Genomic DNA, 23,277 nt, shown 5'->3' with positions numbered 1-23,277 from the left:
GTTTTACTTAAATAGTGCATTATTAGGTCTTATGACCCTATCTGAGGCAGTTTGAAAGATAGGGCTTGAGCCAGCCTGTCTCTGGTCTTGCCCAGGCCCACACACCCATCCTACCTGGGATTTCCAAAATTGCTACATCTACATCTCAATGAAGAAGCTCAGCAACAAACACCACTAATTCATGATCCATTTCTTCCAACCTATTTTCTCTTATGAAACAAAAAGCAATGAAAGATTTAACCCAGTTTCGTCTAGGTGACTTGGTCCAGTGATATTTTAATCTCACGGTAAAGGGTACAAATAATTTTGAATGTCACTCAAGAGTCCTGAACAAATATCCACCCAGTATGTTATTATGAAACATCCAGGATCTGCTGACTACTCTTGATGACATTATAACTTTTATCCAAGGAAAAAAAATATTTTCCAAGAATTTTTTTCTAAGTTTTAATCGGAACTTATCTTATGAGCACCCAATTACAGTTTTAAATTATACTCCTAATAGTGTTAGCCTCTAGATGCTTACATATTTGTTCTCATAATAGAATGAAATTATAGCATGTTTTACAGGGGCTGATGGACCCAGATTAACAAGCCTGACCATTAATTGATTTGATTATGAAGGTTAAGAGGATGACATATGGATGACCCAATTACAGTAGAAATGGACTTTCTTAAAAAGATTTTGGATCCAGAATCTTATGAAATCTGACCTGAAAATTAAATTCTTCTATTCTACTGTCCCTCATGTGGACAGTTGAGTAATGATGTAGGATAACGTTAAACGACATTTCAGAATGCTAGAAGGGTATGCCCACTGTGAGGCTTCCTGGAGCCCAGTGATGTCAGCTTTGTCATTAAAAAATCGGGAGTCAGCAGATGGATGACTTGACTGGATGGTAAAATATTAAAATAAGCATGATGCCTGAAAATGATAGAACTACACACTCTAAATGAGATATTTTCTATTTTAGTCAGTGTTTGTGAGGCTCAATCCTTGAAAAACAAATTTTAAAAAATATGAATCTTTAAAAAGCTACATGCTCCCTAGCTGGTTTGGCTCAGTGGATAGAGTGTCAGCCTATGGACTGAAGGGTCCCAGGTTTGATTCCAGTCAAGGGCACATGCCCGGGTTGCCCACTGGATCCCCAGTAGGGGGCATGCAGCAGGCAGCCAATCAATGATTCTCATCATTGATGTTTCTATCTCTCCCTCTCCCTTCCTCTCTGAAATCAATAAAAAATATGTTTTTTTAAAAATTAAAAATACCCATTCTAAGGGATAAAAATTGCATGACAATTTATGGGAAAACCATGCCTATGAAAACTGACAGTTTAAAAGGCCAAACTAATAAAGTATTTATCATGTTTACTTGGTACTCACAGGCTTATTTTTTTCCCCTTCCCTCTGCCCATTTTGAAAAGCAAATATAATTTCATTCCAATTTGTTTCTTGCTAAGGAGACTTTTACCATCAGCAGCAGGTCTGAATCTCAGCAATGTTGAGGGAAACTCAGAGCCGCATTTTTTGTCTGTTTCACTTTCACCTCACTTATGTTTTTAAAATTTATTTACAATACAACTCATCTTTTTTGTGTATAGTTCTATATGCAAACAGCTGTATAATCACTAACACCATCAGGATACCGGAACAGCTCTGTTGCCCAATAAATTTCCCATTTGTAATCAACCCCTCCCATATCCCCAACCCCTGGCAACCGCTGGTCTATTTTCTGATCCTATAATGTTGCATTTTCTAGAATGCCATGTCAATGGAATCATGCAGTAGGTAGCCTTATGATCCTGATTTCTTTTACTTATCACATGGATTTTGGATTCTTCTACGTTGTATTAATTTGTTCATTTTTATTAGTGAAGTCTCCCATTGTATGAATATACCACAATTTTTAAAATTTTTAATATTTTAAAATATAATTTTTTGTTGAAAGTATTACATATTCCTCCTTTTCCCCCCATTGACCTCTTCTAGCCCACCTCTACCCCTGCCCTAGGTCTTTATCATCCTATTGTCAGTGTCTATGGGTTAGGCATATATGCATACAAGTTCTTTGGTTGCTCTCTTCCCCCCCCCCCCCAACCCCCCGCCTGCCTTTCTTCTGAGATTGGACAGTCTATTTCATGCTTCTATGTCTCTGGTTCTATTTTGTTCATTAGATTCCATATATGAGTGAGACCATGTGATACTTGTCTTTCTCTGACTGGCTTATTTTGCTTAGCATAATACTCTGAATAAACTATTTATTTATTTATTTATTCTCCAGGTAAAATATTTGGATTCTTTTCAGTTGTTTTTTTTCAAGTATATTTTATTGATTTTTTACAGAGAGGAAGGGAGAGGGATAGAGAGTTAGAAACATCAATGAGAGAGAAACTTCGATCAGCTGCCTCCTGTACACCCCCTACTGGGAATGTGCCGCAACCAAGGTACGTGCCCTTGACCAGAATCAAACCTGGGACCCTTCAGTCCGCAGGCCAACGCTCTATCCACTGAGCCAAACCGGTTAGGGCTCTTTTCCGTTTTTAATGACCATAAATAAAGCCACTGGTTTTCTGTCACTTGCACCTAAAAAGTTCTTAGCTGATCCTGGAGAGAATCCCAGGTGACCCTGAGCAGTCAGCATGCTGCAGGCACACAGGCAGTGAGCCCCACGACACATTCTCAGACAGATTGACTGGAGCTGAGCCCTTACATTCCAGCTCGGTCTTGGAAAACAGTGTTAGTGAGCACAGCTAATGAGCCCAACCCCACAGTTCCTCCCTTTGGACCATAAAGATTTTTGGAAATGAAATCGCCTGCTCCTTGGATTCAGCTTTCTCTCCACTCCGGGCGCAGCCAGTGTTCACCTATGCCCAGTTCTGCACTGCAAAGGAGGAAGGTGCGCGGCTGATATTCTGGGGCCCCTGCCTTGGTGCAAACACCGGTTTTACCAGCTGTCCTAAGAGAACTGGGCCAAGCCCCAGGGCGAGGGATTTTTCAGCCAGAAAGGTTTGCCTTGCTTACTGGGCCTTGAACCGTGGCATGAACAGCTGTGGCCAGAGATAGCATAGAGACAGTGGTATATTATGGGGCTCACAGTTTGGGGGGAATTAATGCATTCCACAAGTGTGCCAGGCTTGTGTGCGCATGGAACACACACCACCACCATGTACTCCAGCCTGGTGCTACCTCAGAAAGTAAACAAGTAAACTAACAAGACAACTGATAACCACACATGGGTTCCTTGCTATGAAGCGGGGAAGGGGGTGCAGTTTGTGGGCAGGGAAGAAAGTTCTGAGGAGTTGACACTTCAGCTGAGACATGAAGGGTAAGAAGGAGCAGTGGGTGGTGGGGTGCAGAGGCCTGCCATAGATGGAGCCATGTGAGGAATGTTTGAATCCCTGAGGGGGATATAAAGAGATCTGTAGTGGATTCAGGCTGCGTTCCTGAGCAGTGAAGACAAAGGGCTAGCTGACTTTTGGTGACGGCTGCTTCCTTTGGTGCACCCAGGAGAGAAAGGGCTCTGAGGCCCTGGGCTCCCCACGTGGATTGTCCTTTATTAGTTGCACTTCTTGGCAGGTGGAGAGAGTCACCCCTCACAAGCTTGGTGTCCTTCTGTAGCCAGACCTGGGGAATCGGACGCTGTCCCTGACATGCCCATCAGAGGGCCTCACCGAATTTCTACCGCGATGTGAGTCCAGTACCATGCTGGCCGAGCCCCGCGCCCCCATTGACCACGTCGTGTTAGACGCAGCAGGGTCAGGATGAGGATTCAGAGCCCAAATCCTCTATCTGTCCTCTAAGGAGCTGTGAGATTTTCTGGGCAGGTCCCTGTTCTCGCCGAATCTCTAGGCACATCTGGAGATTAACCTCCTGCCTCTTCCCTTCTTAAAGTAAGAGATTATAAATAATATCCTGTGTCTGCGGCGCACGTCCTAGCCATGACTCTCAAAGCCCTTGACAAATATCAGCTCCACTTCCCGCGGCTCCCAGTGGAGGGCTGTGCTATTGCAGGAAACAGGAGAGTAGCAGGCATGTCAGGGCCAAATACCAAAGTTAATCTACCACTAAGAAAAAATGGAAAAATACTCCAAGTCTAGGTTTCCTAACTTGGAAAAGTACAATTTCAAATCCCTGTCATGAATATTCCCTTAGAGTTGTCTTTCCTTACATATATTACCTGAAATATCACTCATAAATGTCTACCTGTTACCACAATTCAGAACAAAATTTCATTTAAACCTACATCCTAAGATTTTTTTTTACCATAAATAAATTCTTCAAATTATTCTTAGTTTAATAGTAAGACAGCTAGATGGCCAGGGACAAATATTCCTTGCTATTGCTTTGATTTGCAGCCTGAATAGAACATCCCTGGGTAGTTCAGTTATCTCAAGGTCCGATGAGACATTCTTAAAACCAAATTAATGTTGACTCATTTTAATCTTAAATACAGCAACATGACATATCATATGTCTCATATTCCCATTGCATCCATGAATTGTCTGTGCCAAGAGATGGAATTTGTCATTAAGGATGAGAAAACCCTCCAACCACCCACTCCAGCCTCCTGCCCCCCAGCTGTCAGCCTGCTCTCTATGAGTCTGTCTCTATTTTGCTTGTTAGTTCATTTTGTTCATTAGATTCCACATATGAGTGAAAGCAAAGAAGGGAAAAAAAAAAGTAGAAAAAACTCATGGACATAGACAACAGTGTGGTGACTGCCCGTGGGTGGAGATGGGGTGGGGTGGGAGGGAGGTAAAGGAAGGGGTAGGGAGGATAAGTGGTGATGGCCGGAGAGTTGATTTGAGTGGTGAACACACAATACAGCGTACAGACGATGTGTTGTAGAATTGTGCACCTGAAACCCGTGTAATTTTGTTAACCAGTGTCACCCCAATAAATTAAATAAAAAGCAAAAAAGAAAAGATGAGAAAGCCTACAAAGGTGGTACAAGGAAATGACATTTACTGAGTCCCCACTACATGCCGGATAATGTATGTATCACATTCACACACGGGATCTCATTTAACATCCCAAGGACTCTGTGAGTTAGGTATTGCTTCTACTTTATAGATGAAGAGATTGAGGGTCACACAGGTGAAATAAGTTGACCACGTTTATATAGCAGGCCTTTTGACACCTAAACTTCTGCTCCATTACTATTCAGGCTCCGCTTGAATCAGAAGACCAAACTGGCCTATTTTGCTAAGATCAGGGTGAGGCTGTAGAAAAGGTAGGAAAATAAGATGGTGAGTAAGTAAAGGTCTGAGATGAATTCATGGACTTGGAAGTGCCACTGTAGGTTGTATAAGAAAATTAGGCCTTGCGGAGCTCGCTCAGACATTTACAGCGAGGGGGTCCCTTCTATAGCAGATTTGTTTATGTCTCCTCAAAGACCAGCCCCAGAGATCTATCCAAAGAGGCCTTCCTTTTGTTTGCTGAACTTTTTGTTGACCTAAAACAGGAATCAGTTGTTGGAGGAACAACACTAGTTTAAGATGTCGGCATTGGCAGACATTCAAGCAGCTCTATTTTCCTCGGGACCCTCACGGCGAGAGGGGAGCAAACTGTTCCAGCTACAATGAAGCCAGCTCACTCAGTCTTATTGTCTTATTGGTGTTTACCCCCACAGTGCCTAGTCCAGTGCCTTACACAGAGTAGGTGCTCAGTAAGTGCTTGTTGAGTGAGTAGATTTGACATCTGTCATCATAGTGATTATTCAAATAGCACCATCTCGGCAAAGCGTCAGACCCTTGGGTCATCATGAAAGGTTGGTTCCATTTCCATTACATTTAAGGTGCTTGTGATGCAGTTTTTTTAGCTCTGAACATGACAAAGCAGAATCTGAGTGGCTAGGGCATTAAGTGCCTTCTCACAGTTTCAGTGAATCAATGTTATAACCTATTTATAATTTGTAGGGTTTTGATTTCTCTCTGGAAGCACAAAGGAGGAAGACAAATGAATTTGCAAAATAAAATCAATAAAGTAAAGTAAAAATAGCTCCACGTAAAGGACTTTCTCCGGATGTCTCTAAATTTGTGCTTGAGAGGAAAGAAGATGAATGTCTAAATATAACTAAGAACTATGGAAATAGAGGATAAGACAGAAGAATTGGGTAAAAAAAACCAACCACAACATCACAAAAAACAAGTATCTCAGTTGCGTATGCTACCATGGAACATACTTTTGTTCCAATTACGTCGCATTTTATCCTCTCCATAGATATAAATTAGAGAGTAATTTTAGCAGAGTTATACAGGGAAAGAATTTCCAAGAGGTTTGCTCTCGTGTGAGAACTTTGGAAAGTCTTGTTACCGGGAATGCTATTCAGGTGACTCACAACTTCTCCACCTTTTTGGCTTGTACAACTATCGATTCTGTAAGACCCAGTTTAAATATCTCCTCCCCTTGGAAGTCCTCCCTGATTTTCTCCCTGTCTCATTTTCACAGTTCCTTATGTATACTTTCTTTATAGTGTTTATCATATTACAGTAGTTATTTTTTTTTTTACACAATTAAAACTGTCTTCTCTCCTTAAAGGCAGGGCTGTGTTTTATTCTTTGTGTGCCCAAGATCTAGCAGAGTACCTGGCACTTAGTAGACTCTCAATAAACCCTGTGCAATGAATGAAAGATGCTATAAATCCTTACTTCATTCTCTCCTAACTGTCTTAGACCAAGTTCATGAGATGTCCTAGAGACTGAGGAATCCATGCCTTTGAAGACAGGATTAGAAATTAGCCTATACAGAGAGAGATAGCACTGTGAGAACTGGGCATCTTCCCTCAGCTCCTTCCCATCTGATGAAGGGAATGATTTCTCTATATAAGCCAGACTTCACTTAGCAGTGTGGAAATTGGACACTTCAATTCGCCAATCCTTCGTTTTCCCATCTGCAAAGTGGGAATCCTAACAGAACTTAATTTATAAGGTGGCTGTGAGAATTAACTGAGTTTTTCTCATGAAACACCTAGCATAGTGCCTAAGCACTTAGCAGTCAATAAATATTAGGTATTATTGTTATTAGCTGCTCTGAAACTGAGATCCATGTAAAACACCAATGATAGCTTTTCTCTTTATATCAGTTTTATTGTTTTCATTGTCCATTTTTCTTATACCCTTCATCTTTCTTTTACCCTTAAAAATATAAAAAAATTTTTAAACCCCATAAAGTGACATCATGGCAGAGTTCAAATGCCTCCTATTCCATGCAGCCTTCCCTGCCTGCCACTCATGCCATAGAATTAATCTTTTTTGCTCCTGTATTGTTTGTGCCATAAGATAGCACTTATTTTTATTTTTTTTTAAAATATATTTTATTGATTTTTTACAGAGAGGAAGGGAGAGGGATAGAGAGTTAGAAACATCGATGAGAGAGAATCATCAATCAGCTGCCTCCTGCACACCTCCTACTGGGGATGTGCCCACAACCCAGGTACATGCCCTTGACCGGAATCGAACCTGGGACCTTTCAGTCCGCAGGCTGATGCTCTATCCACTGAGCCAAACCGGTTAGGGCAGATAGCACTTATTAACTAACTAGAGGCCCAGTGCACAACTTAGTGCACGGGTGGGGTCTGGCTGGCCCCACCCCCAGTCAGGGTGGGGAGGCCAATAGGGGGCGGGGCCCATGGGGGGAGGGGCCACGGGCAGTTGGCCGGCCGGCCGGCCCTGCCCCCGATTGGGGGGGACCAATCCAGGGTGGGGTAGGCCTGGGGGAGGGGCCTCGGGCTGGTCAAACTCCAGGTCAAACTCCCGGTCGAGGGGACAATTTGTATATTAGCCTTTTATTATATAGGATACCTGTTGTGACATTCCACTCCTAATTCAGTTTGTGTGAGTGGAGCAGGTTTGATCATTTTCTTTGCAATTCTATGAAATGTGCAGTTGTTTTGCTACTTTGACTCCTCCTATGATTTGGAAACAGGTCTTAATGTTTATAGTGCGAAGGCTGGGTGTGGCAGAGAAGGCCCAAACCAGGGAAAGCCAGGTTCCAGCCAGAGGAGCTACTAGGTTCTCTGTCTCCGTAAATGTGGACAGTGATACCTGCTTTGCTAATCAAGAGTGGCTGAGAATATGTATGAGATAAGAGATACGACAACCCTCTGCTCATGAAATGCAATCCGAGTCTATGGAGTGGGGGCCAAAGTCAGCAGGCTGGCTTTTCCAAGTGTCAGATGGCCCCACTCCTACAGATCTCTCTTGCTCCGTTGATTCTGTCTTGACCTGGAGGCATTCTCCAGGTCACTGATTCTGGTGGCATAACTGCTGGAAGTCATTTCCAAAGCTTCAGTGAAGGCCCGAGAGCCCGTAGCTTCTTCCCTTCATGTCTAACCGTGTTCTTTGGTTGATGTTTTCTTGCTTTCAAAATCTCAAGAAAGTATAAGGCACCTACTATCTCAGTTTCACAGGACAAGGGTCCCTGGACCAATGTTTTATGTGGCAGATAAATAAGAGCTTAACCATAAGGAGCAGTTGGAGAAGGAGGAGTGTGTGAAGCAGCAAGTTTGTTGGTTGTTTTGTTTTTCTTCCTCAGCCTATTTACAGGGAAGTTTTTCTTCTCTCCCCGGCAAGTTCAAATACAGGACTTCTTTTTTATTTTTATTAACTCAAAATACCTCCAAATTCCACAGCCTCTTAAGTGTAAAAGTGGGATAAGTCTCTGAGGCTAGAGATAAGTACGTAGGACAATTCGGATTATATTTAGATTGTATTTTTATAGCTACATTCTCAGCTTATTATTTTCTCCTGAGGATCTATATTTGCAAGTAAAATAATATGCAGATCTATTTCATAGGTTGCTAACATAGCTGCCAATTAAAGAATCAGAGAAATTGAAAGCAGTAAATATGCTCTCACTGATCAAAGTTTTTGGGTGGAAGCAACTTGATGACACTAAATGAAGCTTGTGGATTCTCCTCACAGTTCCCTTTATCCATTGTTCCTTATAAACTATTAGCAGAGAGATCGAAACAATGTCCGCTAAACCGGAATAACTAACTTATTTCAATATAAAGAAATCAACAGTATTATGTTTGCATGTTAAAATTAAGCAAGATATTTAAGATAGCACCACCAAGAAGATTTTAAATCTGTGGGAGATTAGGTGGTATCTGAACATTCATTGAAAAACGAGTAATTGCTAATGAGTAATTGCTAACAAAAACAAAAAATAAGCAATTAAACCAGCCTTATTGCCTCCTATCAAGGAAGTGCCAATATTTTCTCCTTTCAGATAACACGCGCAACATCGGGGTTTGAAAGGTAATGATTTGCTCACAACTCGAGACAGAGCTCCTGGGGACAGACGCTTCTGTTTTAGGAAACAGGTCGTAGTCGAGCTAAAGCAATGACTGAGGCAGAGCACTGAAGACCATTCAAACGCATTTTCAGTTATATCAGAAAAACATATTCATTGTTTTGTTTGAGGTGTCACTTTATTCTGAAACTGATGGTGGACTTCTCCTGCCATTTCCTGCTTTCTCTCTGTAGGGAGCAACAAGACACCTGGGGGTAGTTTTTTCCCAGGGAGCACCAGTGGAGTGAGGGAGAATTTAACATCATCAATTTTCTCATCCAGGTGCAGTACCTTAAATGGGGGAAAGTTGCACCCTGGAGCCTTTACACTCTTTTCTCCAAGTAGCCCAGGTCCAGTGCCCAGGCCTTATGATCAGTCACCCTCCCACCGTCCGCCTAGTAGGAACAACAGAAGAAGGCACCCTTGTGAGTGCCCAAGACCTGCTTTCTGACTCTTGCAAAAGAAAATTAAAAAATTATAGACCCACCCTGGCTGGGTGCCTTAGTTGGTTGGAGAATCATCCCATACACCAAAAGGTTGTGGGTTCAATCCCCAGTTGGGGTGTCATACAGAAGGCAACCCACTGATGTTACTCTCTCTCTCTCTCTCTCTCCCCCCACCCTTTCCCTCTCTCTAAAAATCAACAAAAACATATTTAAAAAAATAAATGTAAGAAAGAACCCAATATCCTCTGTAAAATAATTATTTTTCAAATGGGAGCCTTTCTAAAGAATGGAAATAATTAGGTTGGCAAGTACAATTCTTGAGTTGACATTTACCTGTTTGAGCCACACATTTGTTGTCATCAGTTGGTTCTTTTCATCCTAAAAAAAAGACAATTAAAAAGATGTAAATTCAATTTAAATTAAGTTGCATTTGGATTTTTTTTTTTTTTTTTGTCAGAATGACCTCTCTGAATCGTACCTTTGAGGTGTTCAAAATGTAAAGAATTCTCAACTTAAGAACTTAAGAAGTTAGCCGAAACCGGTTTGGCTCAGTGGATAGAGTGTCGGCCTGCGGACTGAAAGGTCCCGGGTTCGATTCCAGTCAGGGGCACGTACCTTGGTTTCGGGCACATCCTCAGTGGGAGGTGTGCAGGAGGCAGCTGATTGATGTTTCTAGCTCTCTATCCCTCTCCCTTCCTCTCTGTGAAATATCAATAAAATGTATTAAAAAAAAAAGAACTTAAGAAGTTAAATGCATGAGATCCTAAAATATTATGCATATTTTGCTTAAAATGAAAAAAATAATTGAAGCAAGTAGCGGTTCATTGTGGTGGTATCCTATATAACAACAGAGGAATATGCTAATTATCCGTTATGCCCTGAGGCGTAACGACCAACCGAGTAACGACTTGATCATGGATCCGCAGAAGGGTGGGGCAGCGAACTACAAGAGGGCAGTGGAGAGCTACAGGAGAGGGCAGGGCAGCAAGCTACGAGGGGAGCAGGGGGAGCTACAGGAGGGTCGCAGCGACCTACTGGCACATGGATTCGTGCACAGGGCTACTAGTTTATATATAATTGCGTAACCCAGGAAGCACTTTCAGGATGCCAAGTAGAATTAAATATTAGCTAAATTGGAGATGGGCTGTGTACGATTTTCTAGAAGGACTCCTGGGCGTTCAGTCAGCTCGGGTGGGTGAGTGTGTGGTGGGTGGGGGTTTGGGTAATGTGGGAGGATTATTCTAGGACTTTGGGGACCACCACAGGATGATTTTGCAGGATTTGGGTTGTTACAGTTCACTGATTTTCCAGGAATGCAATCGGCAGAAGTACGAGCTCAGCAAGAAAATTAGCAGAGAATCTTACAGTATGGGTGAGGTCAGGGAAAGGTACCCAGGAGGATGGTGGGATTGCCTAGGCACTGGCTCTGGCTGTTATCACCTATCTGTCCTCTCTCCTTGCAGTTGCCCCTGCCAGCCCTCTCTCAGCTGAGAGGACTCTGGATTAGCCTGGGTTCAGCTCTCCTTCTCCCCTGCCCTTGCTCCTCACCCCGGGTGCCCACAGCACACCCATCAGCGGCAGTGCCCATCCATCCTCGCAACCATATCCACCCTCCAGCAGAAAGGTCCCACACTAACGGTGTTGCAGTGAAAATGCACTCTGTGACACTCCTCATTCTCTCCTCGGGTCATTTCACTGGCTTCTTGGGGCAGACTTTCTCCCCCAGTAAGTTATTTTTAAAATCGAAATGGCAGCCATGGGGAAAGAAAGCAAAATAGAATCTCAGACTCACAAACAGGTTAAGGAATGCGTGTTCTTCTTGGGTTAGTGTCAAGGATTACTCACCACATCTACAAGTTGAGATATTTTCAATCCAAAGTGTACTTTTATGGTGTCATTAGAATTTAATACAGGGCGAACCCACTTCTGATAACCTTGGAATAAATGTCTGAGGAGGGCGTCTTCAGTTTCGGCTATTGAACTGAATTCTGCGGCTGCTGCAAGAATCATGAGGGAACCTGAATTAATGGGAGAGGCATAACGGTTGCTTTCACATCCTATTGCTGAACTTTCACATACAGGGTGTCCCCCCAAAATGTATACACACGTTAAATAATTATAAAGGCGGTGTTTATGAAAATACCTTTCATTTTCAAAATTGAGCCATCAGCTGTTAAAGTGTGTACACATTTTTGGGCGACACCTTGTATTCCTACACAGTCTAATTCAGCAAAGACAGTTTTGAGGGTACCAGGGTTCTCTTTAACCATTCTCCATGCCCACAGCACACAGTTAAAAGATGACTGTAAACTTTACCGAGAACTTGACTCTCACAGGATCTTCACATCATGAGGTCAACATCTTTTTTTTTTTTTTTTTTTAAATATTTTATTGATATTTTTGCAGAGAGGAAGGGAGAGGGATAGAAAGCTAGAAACATCGATGAGAGAGAAACGTCGATCAGCTGCCTCCTGCACACCCTCCACTGGGGATATGCCCGCAGCCAAGGTACATGCCCTTGACCGGAATCGAACCCAGGACCCTTCAGTCCACAGGCCGACGCTCTATCCATTGAGCCAAACCGGTTTTGGCAACATCTTGACCTCAAAAGATCATCTGCAGTCACCCCCTTACTCTCTACCTCACAATTCACCTCCTTACAGACATGGGCTCTGTCCATGTGCTATTGTTCATCACTGCACCTCTTTGGCCTCTTCATACATCTTACTACAATTTGTTGTTTACAGTATCTGTCATTATCCGTCTTCCCTTGAGCTCCATGATGGCTGGCACAATGTCTGTTTTAGTTGATGATGCTTATCCAGCACCTAGAACAGTGCCTGGCCCATAGCAGGGGCTCATTTTATATCCATTTAATGAATGGACCGATGAAGGGAGTGTGTCAGGACCACTTGCCAGGCCTCCAGCACACATCCACTCAACCTTGCCACGTCCCCTGCGCAGTTCTCTCACTTCTTCCTGAGAATGTCTTCCTTTATGAAGACCTTCCCTGGTCCACAACCAGGGTCAATGGCTCTTCCCTGCCCCTAAATGTGGGAGAACCTGAGAAACTCCCTAATTTTAAGTTTTAACCCTCCAGGAATGCAGTCTAGAGACATGTTTTGTCTCTTTTCAGTGCTATGCTATGGAATTTAACAAGGAAGCTCTTTATTGTTGCTTTAAGTATAGCCCCCTCTTTGTATATTTGGCATCCTATTAATATCCTACAGCAATTCATCCTGCATGGCATGCTTTACCATAGAAAACTCCCCCCCCCCCCCCACTGAGAGATACACATTATGAGAAATGATCACATGCAGGACACGCCCCAAGTTTACCAGATCAAAACCCCAAAGTTCTTAGTAGGAAGAAAAGCGTAATTGCACACATTCCCCATATGTGCATGACAATGTCAACTTACTAAGGGAGTGGAAATTGGAAATGCACCCGCGCGGCTCCTTGGAGTGAACAGGGGTATGGATGGGACAGGCTTTGTGACTGCCTCCACGCTTTTCTCCTTTGCTTTAGAAAGCATATTAAAATGCAAATGAGTGATGGAGAGAGATAAAACCTTACATTTATGCTTATTTATTTAAACTTTGATGCTTCAATACTCTCAGTAAGCAGAGCTGGACGGCTGCCAGGGCAGTGCTCTGTAAAGGCCCTAGAACCTTCCTGGAAACGGAGCAGGAGGGAGGGAATTGAAATTCCCCGAAGCCTTGGGAGGGAAGAGGCGTTCATTGTTCAGGCTGAACCTCCAGAATTTCCCTACCCCACATCCCATCTAACTTCCTTCAGAATGCATCGCAACAATGATTGCTTCCCACCGTCTCCCTGGGGATCACCACCCGGATCCCGAACTCCATCATCTCTCTCTCTCTTGGATTCCAGTTCTGCTTCCTAACTTCTCCCACTCTTGTTCCTGTCACAGTCCATTTTCTGCCCAGCAGCTAGAGACATCTCTTCAAAGCTGAAAAGCATATGTCAGTTCCCTGCTCCAACCCACCAAGTGGCTTCCCATCAAATTTAGGAAAAAATCCCAAGTTGTTACCATGGTCTCTCAGGCCCTCTGTGGCTGCTCCCCTCTCCCCTCTGCCTGCAACCACCCCCTGCGCTTCCCCCACCCCACCCCTTCTAGTGCCTCAGGCCCATCTGCTCTTTCCGGAACAGGTCAGTGTGGTTCCACTCGGGAAGGCTCTTGCCCCACACTCATTCCTTCACTTTTACCCTTCTTTGCTCAAATGCCTTCTCCTTAAAGAGGTCATTCTAGGCTACAGGATCTAAAAATCTCTCCCCACACTCTATCCCTTTATGGAAATTTCTCTTATGTCAGAGGCTTGATCATATTATATGTTTATTGTCTGTCTGATCCACTAGGAAATGCCAGCTCTAGGGCTGTCTCCCCAGCTCCTAGGGCACTGCTTGGCACACAGTGGCTGCCGAGCTAAAAAACATTGAATAACAACGCAGTTAGCTGCTTGGCTTTTGTTTGCCGATCGGTGTTTGGAGAGTCTGGGCCAGAGCTGAATTGCTAGGGAGAGGAGAGAAGCAGGGGGGCCACAGCTGTCCTCTTTCTCTGGCTTCCCCTGTGCCGGCAGCCCCTCCTTCAAGGGGGAGAATGTTGTTTGTGGCAGACACTGTTAGTTCCCTGCCCAACAGTCATTTACCCTTTCTTCCTTACTACCCGATGCTAAATTTATTCAGGACTGCATGGTGCCCACTTAAAATGTCCCCCTTAGGCTCCCTTACGGCTAGGCATAGCCATATGATACCTGTGGCCAAGTAAGAAACAAACAGAAGCCACTGAGCGAGGTTCACTCAAGAGAATGGACTCAGTCCAACTTGCACCTTTTCACCTTTTATCTTTTACCCTTTGCCCTTTCTTCTTCCTTCCTGGAACTGGGACGCGATGTCTAGAGAATTAGCCACCCACATATGCAAGTGAGCCTGATGAAAGCTGCACTTACAAGAGGGCAGAATAGAAAGCCTGACGCAGCCTGGGTCCCTGATGGCATTGCAGGATTGCCCCAGCAGCCCTGGACTGCCTGCCTCCAAATTTCATGGTGTGTGAGAAAAGCAATCCCCCTATTTAGCTAAGCTGCTGGGGCCATTGTCACATGCATCTGAGAGCAGTTCCAATTTCTGAGAGTGGCAGAGTACTGGCCTTCCCTAAAAGCCGTTGTGTCCCAGCTCAGCCCAATGAGTAAATATTACATAAGACAGCATCTCACAACAGATGGAGACACTCCAGGGAGCTGAGACACTGAATAATGTCTATACCAAGACGCACGCATGCATGTACACACACACACACACACACACACACACACACACACACACACACATACACACACACACTCTTCTTAGCTTTGACAACCCTGAGCCATTATAATTTGGGACATGAAAGAGATCTCTTTCCTGGCAGGAGAATTTTACTCACATTTTGAAGGGAGGTGGGGTTGCATGTTGGGATGGGGCTTCTAAAATTAGGACCTTGACATTCCGAGGATTGGTCACCCCCCAAGCCATACCCTCCTTGAGGATAGTAGGACCCAAAGGGAAATGAACAGATCTGCTCCTTCAGGGACCTGTATATGCTTTGATCCATGTTTCCAGTGTCAGAGGGTGAGTGGCTGTCTGAATCAAGGGGGGGGGAAAGCATAAATCTGTACTGGCTGTTATGGGCTGAATGTTTGTGTCCCTTCAACTTCATGTTGAAGTCACGTTATATCCAATGTGACTGTATGTGGAGATAGGGCCTATAAGGAGGTCATTAAGGAGAAGTGAGGTCATCAGGGTGGGACCTCGCTTATCCTCAGGATTGATGTCCTCATAAGAAGAGGAGAAAGACCAGGGACTTCCCTTCACGCAAGCACTGAGGAGTAACCACATGAAGACACAGCCAGAAGGCAGCTGTTTACAAGCCAGAAAGAGAGTTCTCACTGGAAACTGAATTCCTGGCACCTTGATCATGGATTCCTAACCTCCAGAACCGTGAGGATAAATTTGTTAAGCCACCAGTCTGTAGTACAGTATTTTGATATGGCGGCCCAAGCTGACTACCCCAAGTCTGTATTGACCAAAACAGACCCTATAGGCCAAAGGTGTCATGCTTTTGCCGAATATCTTCAAGCTTCCTGAACTCTCTGAGAGTGAAAGCTGGAGCCACTGCTGTTATTGGAGCAGATATGGAGCGCAGCCCTGGAAATGTTTCTGGTTTGTCTGCTTTGTAGACTAGAACATTATGAGGAAGAAAAAGTGCTTCCACCATTGTTTTTTTTTTTTTGAGGCCAGGGCCTCAGTAAATAAAAGATGATGTTTAGTGAATGAACAAATGAATGAATGAATGAATGCACAAAAGGCCCTAATGGAGCTTTCTGTGCACAGGGGGGAAAGGCCGAGGGACCTTGGCTCTCAGCGCTGGAGGATACAGAATCACAGATGTGCTCAAGACTACCAGGATATAGGTGGTGTCTGTGTTAAGGAATAAATACATTCCTGAAAAGCTGTGTGTAAAGAACATTTTTGCCAATGAATATAGTTTAAATTAATTAGGCAAGACCAATATACTAAGATATATGGACAAAATCAAGAAGCTTCTCTTTGAAGGTGAGCACCTCCCAAGTCAGCTTCCTGACTGGGAGGATGGGAGAACATTTATATTCGTAACTACTTTCAGCATTAATTAAAGAAGAAGGAAAAGTGAAATGATAAAGAATCAAAGACAACAGAACTGGGAAGGACCTCCAAGAAGATCTAAGCCCTCATTTTACAGGTGAAGGTTTCGGGGGTACCCAGAGGGGAAGTGACTTGTGCAGGGTCACCCCGTTCAGTTAATAAGTGGCGGGTGTGGCTCCTGACTCCCAAGTCCAGTCTTTCCACCAGCCCATGAGACTCTGAGGATTGAGGAGGCAAAAGACTGTTCCCGCTGCTATGGGCGCCTTACAGTCACATAAAAACTGTTCCAACAATTCACGTCTATGAACGGATGTTCACTGTTACACTATTTTTGTTGTGTGTTGCTGTTAGCATTGTATTTTCCAAAAACACTTTACTGTTCTTTAAAGCAACCTGTTGCCGGGAGGAACGATGTTCTAAAACCAGGTCACAGATCACCTTCGTTTGGTCTTAGGGAGACACTTAACTCTGGTGACTGTGTCCTCAGATCCTCCTCGAATCTCCCTCTGCTGCTGTTGGCACGGGCAGACTGCTTTCCCCGGGACCTCTCTCTGTGATCACTCTTCTTGGAGGTGGACACCCAATGCTTTTTGGTTTCAGACTTGACCATGGTCCTCCCACAATTCCTTGCTTTGAGTTCTGCTCTGCATGCTCATTCCTCTTCCCCCAACACACACACTTAGTCTCATGCACATCTTCAGAGGATGTGTGCTGCCTGTTTGCCTGTTAAAGCTTTTCACCATCTCTTTTGGTAAAAAGGCATTTTGTTTCTCCCCTAAACCCAGTCCCTCCGCTTTCTCTTCTTCTCTCCCTCTCTCTCCTTAGTCTTTGTCTCATTTTTTCTTTAAGATATTTCCCTTGGGACTAGACAAGCAATTCCACGGGCAGGGGCAGAGAGAGGCAGCACCAGAGAGAGAGCACATGCAGGGGACGGGGACAGACAGGGATGGAGAGCCCTTGCATATTCCCTTCAAGTGGAACTCGGGCTGGGAAAGCACTCCAGGAGGGAAAGCTGCTCTTGGCTCAGGATGCTGAGCCTGTTGCCAAACTTGTCACTCATTAGAATGAGAATCCAACAAATATTTACTTAACATTGAGAGGCACTGCACTCAGATCCAGAGACATGAATTCTGGTCCTGATTCCAAGCCGCATGATCTTAAGCAAAACATTTAACCTCGCCCAATAAAAATACAGAGTGGAAGATTGGTAAGGGCCCTACACCTCACACGTCCCGTGCTTCTAGGATCTCTATGTTCACGAAACAGCCACACAAGGTAACCTATTAATGTCAGATGTTCGCGTCCCAAAGATACAAAAGAAGGCTGAAGCTGAAGATGCACCATTGATTAGAGGACAGACCTTCACTCCTGGCTGCCACTTATGGAAGAGATCAGGCGTCCAGGTAAAGGTACCTAAAGCTATCAAGGGACTGGACAGGAGTCACCCTGTGAGGAGGTCAGAGCTCTCTCCACCCCAGAAAGTGGAATCGGGAAAGATTAATTTGGATGAGGCACCCAGCAGCAGCTCGAGACAAAGAAATGTTTCTTTGGAACCTACGGCTTGACCTTGTGCTCTCTTTATTTTTCTTGATCTCATTTCCTCTCCTTTCTCCAGGCTCGCAGACCCTCTGCTCTCTCCTCACCCTCATATCAACACTTCAGCAACATTTTGACAAACTCACTCACACCAAGGTATGAGTAATTGATAAGACTCAGTAGATGAAACTTCCCATGATTACTTATGGTTTTATTGGAGACAACACTTCATTGTTAATCCTCAGCTGGGAGAGGAAAGAAATAATCGTAGAATTTCAAACTTCAGCAAGTATGTTTGAGAGACGTGCGTTTTTTGTTTTGACACCTTTTGGTATATTTGGGCTTTGCTTTCCATGATCACCACTTTGTCCCCCCCCCCCCCTTCCCCAAAAGCATACCACAAACACAGTAGCCTTTTCTGTTAACACATAGCGCTAGCCTGCAGACTGAAAGCCAATATCTGTATTTAATGGATTCTTGCCAGCAGGAGAGGCTTAGAATGGTTGTGTTTTATTCCCTCTTGCATCCCACAGGCTAAAACCATTTCTAGGATACAGGATCCTCAGTAAATATTTATTAATGAATAAACACATGTCATCATGTGGTAAGAGCGATGGGAAGGTAAGTAAGATACAGTTCCTATTTCTGGGAGCAGACACAAACACACAGAGCATGATTTAGCAATATAAGAAATGCCAAGTGGCCACACACATTATCCTCTTCACCACAGCCAGGGGTATAAAAGGGAGGGGTGGTTCCTTGTAATTTGTGTGACCAAAAGAAATGATTTATTTACAATGAGTAGTAAAGGACTTAAGGAAAGGTGTACAGGTCTAAATATAGAAACAGACTCCAGTAGATCTAGAAATATTCACAAATACGAGACTTCCTAGGTTATTACATAGATTTATTACAGAGCTACGACCGATGTATACAGCTCAGTATACACTCTCCAACTCCTGCAGCCTGCACCAGTGGTCGGCAAACTCATTAGTCAACGGAGCCAAATATCAACAGGACAACGATTGAAATTTCTTTTGAAAGCCAAATTTTTTAAACTTAAACTTCTTCTAATGCCACTTCTTCAAAATAGACTCGCCCAGGCTGTGGTATTTTGTGGAAGAGCCACACTCAAGGGGCCAAAGAGCCGCATGCGGCTCGCGAGCCGCAATTTGCTGACCACTGGCCTACACCATGGGGAGGGTTGCCGGGTTCTCCTCCAAATCCAATGTTTTACGTAACCGTCACTGTGCAAGGAGGAGGATGCATAGGTGAACCAAGAGGGTTTGTGCTCCCCACCCTTGCTAACCAGTGAGATGATTTCCCTGGAGAAAAAAAATGATAAGAATCAATCTTTTCACAGTAAGTCAGGGCAAAAAACCATTAGATGCATGTACACTAATTGGATGCTAACACACACAGAAGTTGATTATTATTTTTGTGATTGGCAAATTGTATTTCGGACTTTGCAGAGACCAAATGTGGTGATATTTGAGAGTGGGTTTGATGCTCTCTGCACTTAGAAATCACTCTGTTTCTGAGTCCCAGCAGGAGGAAAGGCTACAGTGTTGAAGATATGATCATGTCCAGGTGTGTGTGTGCCTCGTGGCCCTACGCCTTTTAAATCGAGGATTTGGGCAAATCTGTGTCAGAACCTCTGGTTCTCCATCTGAAAATTGCAATAATCAAATGTGGCAAAAATACTAGTGACAAATAAGTACAAATTGCTAAGGGAATGGATGACACTGTTTCCTCACCATCTGGCTCCTGGCTCTCACCGGTTTCTGGTGCACCGGAAGGGCTTTCTGCTCCTAAGTTACATGAAAAGTGAAATGATTTCAAAACCCAGAACACCAGCAGGTGCAAATGACCACTTTCTCCTAAAGTTCTCAGTTTTCTGCTTCTTTCCTTTTTTCTTTTCTCTCTCTCCTTTTATTTGCCCTCTTTATTAAAAATGTCTCAATTTTCAGCTGGATTATAGTCATAGAAAGCTCATACATGTTCACAGACATTTGATATATATTTTTGTTTAAATTGTAATGTACAAACATACTAAATATGCCCATATACACAAAATCATTAAAATATTTATATAAGTCTAAAAGCTGGATTAGACAAAAGTATCTATACACAGATACGATGATTATTAGTAGCTAGGATATAAAAGTGTCAATCCAATAAATTTCTGTGCTAAATATTTTAACAATTCTCTGAGTGACATTCCGTGCATTTGGTAATATTTCCCCTGCTTTTATATCTTCCTACCAAGCTCATAATGATTCAAAAGGAATAACACGATAAATGACCAAAGCATAAACATTCTGAGATTCCTGGATATGATTTCTTTAGCAATCTACAGATTTTATAGAATTATTCATCGAAGCCACATTCTAAAGGTTACCCTAAAGGTGCCTACACACGACACTTTGTAATTCTAACATTCTCAGCACCATAGTTCCACCGTCCTTGCTTAAATAACTCCACAACGATAAAGTTTTCCTTCAGTTTAACCTGAGCTTACCTGAGGGAGTGACATGCAGGACAATGAGCACCAGGATAAAACCTGCCGGCGTCATGATGTCATCTTAGGAAAATTTCTTCCCTGTTAATCACACAGCCTTTCCACCGGGAGAGGGGGTTTGGAAGGGAAGCGCAGTGGTTCCGAGTCTGTCATGGAACCCAAGGGGAACACAGACACCTGAAGTGGGAGAAAGCAGCCTCCGTCCATCTCACATCAGGCTGATGTTTCGTGAAGTACACTTCATTGATTTCCCGTTAGCTGTCAGGTTCTGTGAGGCTACAACGGACCTCTGGGTCCTAACTCCTGACTTATTAATTTACTCTCTTGCAAAGAGACGCAGAGCAGTGGAGAAAGGACAGGGCGAGACCACTTCTGAAGATTCTGCTGGAGATCTGTGTAAAGGAGAAACGCTGCATTTTATAACCTGCATCCTGGAGTTTGTGGAAAGTTTCTCATATGTCCTATCCCTCTATTGTCACTTCATGTTGGCCTCGGAGCTTAAGAATGTTAATACGAGGGGGTCAAAAGGTACCAAGTTCCCGTTGTCAAACAAGTCCTGGGGATGCTGAGCCCAGCATGGTGACCGTAGTTAGTAAACACGGTATTGCACACTTGAAATACCGTAAATCCTAAAAGTTTTGATCACAAGGAGAAAAGTTTGTAACTGTGCGCTGATGGATGTTAACTAGGGGCTTAATCACAAGGAACAACAACAGCCTGTAATTATTGGAATCGAGAGTCTAGGTCAGTGGTCGGCAAACTCATTAGTCAACAGAGCGGCAAACTGCGGCGGCTCGTGAGCTGCAGTTTGCCGACCACTGAGCTAGACTAATCGTGGTGATCATTTTGTAATATACACAAGCATCAAGTCATTATGTCATACACCCCGAACTAAGGTTAAAAACAAAATTCAGCTGAGCACATTTTAAGGGTCTTATTGGCTTTATTCAATGATTCAGAAATCGCACAGGCAGCATCCAATGAGCATCCAATAATGCTCCGAGAAGCGGTATGAAATGAAATGCTCTTAAAGGCAGAGGAGCCCGCACACGGACGCTGTCCTAGCAGAAGTGATGTGACAGGTCACTTTCATTTAGGGGATGGCAGGGCTTTCTCAGGCAGGTTACTTATAGGAACTAGTGCTGATCAGGGGGCTCCAGATGGGCGAGTTTAATATTCCATTTCGAGGGGAGCTGACACTGTAATTAAGTTAAATCTTTGTTTGGTGACATGGGGCTTAGCATAAGTGACTCCATTTTGGGCCTGTTGTCTTGTTTGTTTAACACTAATATAATGTTATATGTCAATTATATCTCAGTTAAAACATAATGAGCATGTGCTTTCACTCCCTTGTTTAATGGTTTTCAAGCATCTTCGTGTCAAAGCATCCTCTGTGGTTCCCTCGGGCCTACAGGGTGCCCCTTACCCTTCCTGCAGGAGAAAATGCAAGGAGTTCAGTCTTGTTTTGTTTCCCTTCTGGGACTTGGGGACTGATGATGCCACTTTTACTTTATGGATGTAGAGATGTATGTATTTATTTGTTTTTAATGCCACTTTTAATTTTGTCCACCCTCTTCTCCATTGATCTGATTCTCGTCCAGCTCAGTGCTGTCTGTACCCAGAAGACCCCTAATAAATGCAAATCTAGTGAATGAGCGACTGAAAGTTAGGGCCAGACAGAGGAGAGGCCCCGGTGGGAGCAGTCTCCTGGATGGAGACCGAAGGTGGGAGCAATGTACTCCCCCCGGGCTCTGATGAACTCCACTTCGGTCACACTGCTTTAATCCGGTTTTACAATTTCTCCATGATCTCTCAACAAGCCCCACGCTGTGCCATTAGCACCTTTCAAACTCCAGGTGACACTCAGTAAGGTACCACCAGGCAATGAAAATGGCCTGGACTAGGAGGCAGGACTCTGTCCCCTCCTTGCCGACCTCTCCACCCTCCTCTCCCAGATAACCCGGTACAGCACCTGGCTGCTGCCCTGCCTGTCTCCCTCACTAGACCAGGGGCTCCCAAGGACAGGGCTGCGTCCTCTCATCTCTCTATCCGCAGTAGATTTCACAATGCTTCAGAAGGCTGTTTGAGTGAAAGGAGGAGGGAAACAAGCAGACATTTATTTCCCATCCATCTGAATTGTGTTCCAGGCCTGCTGGGAATTTACAGCCGTCTCAGGAATAAATTAGCCGCTAACCCAGGGGTGCAGGAAGTATCACTTTCATTTGCAATAAGTCAATTAAAATCAAGCTTGCCATTCCACTGAGCTGGCAGGAAATCCAGTCTCAGTCATTGCAGGAGCTCCATCCCCTTGCCTAAGACAGGAAAAAAACAACAACGTGGGAAGGCTTTTGTGGCCCCTCAATACAGGGCAGGCCTCTAGTCCATCTTGACCACAGAGCTGGGCCAGGGGCCAGCCCACAGGGGCAGTTTTGCTCCCCTTTGCCTGGTCAAATGCCTCACACCCTGCCAGGACTGGAAGTCTGGTGGTAGGATCCCTCTCTCTGAGCCTCACACAGCCGCTGTCTCCGGAGGAGGCACCTCCAAAGGGTGAGCCTGGCTGCTGAAGGAATCAGCCAGCCCTGGGAATTCCTTGCCTCTCTCTCTTTACAGCCACAAAGCAGAGGATTAGCCCTGGCCGGGTGGCTCAGTTGAGTGTTGTCCTCTACACCAAGAGGCTGCGAGTTCGATTCCCAGTCAGGGCACACACCTAGATTGCAGTTCAATTCTGGTCAGGGCAAGTACAGGAGGCAACTAATCCACCTCTCTCTTTCTCTCTCTCTCTCAAATCAATAAAAACAT

At 44.1% G+C, this 23,277-nt stretch overlaps 1 protein-coding gene across 3 annotated transcripts in view; it reads right to left on the bottom strand.

The window, feature by feature from the left end:
• Positions 1-23,277, bottom strand: part of CHRNB3 (cholinergic receptor nicotinic beta 3 subunit) — a 47,531-nt gene that overhangs the window by 6,197 nt on the left and 18,057 nt on the right. Inside the window, exons 2-4 of one of the 3 annotated variants that reach the window (XM_080660347.1) lie at positions 20,479-20,870; positions 11,589-11,740; positions 10,077-10,121 (exon numbers count right to left, since the gene is read on the bottom strand). In XM_080660347.1, the coding sequence (XP_080516473.1) occupies positions 10,077-10,121; positions 11,589-11,740; positions 20,479-20,533 (252 nt within the window). In that variant the 5' untranslated portion in view covers positions 20,534-20,870. The remainder of the gene's footprint in view (positions 1-10,076; positions 10,122-11,588; positions 11,741-20,478; positions 20,871-23,277) is intronic. The other 2 variants (XM_080660349.1, XM_080660348.1) reach the window with 2 other exon arrangements.

Source organism: Plecotus auritus (assembly GCF_963455305.1).
Source record: "Plecotus auritus genome assembly, chromosome: 3".
Classification (NCBI taxonomy): domain Eukaryota; kingdom Metazoa; phylum Chordata; class Mammalia; order Chiroptera; family Vespertilionidae; genus Plecotus; species Plecotus auritus.
This window is presented reverse-complemented; position numbering and strand designations above follow the sequence as displayed.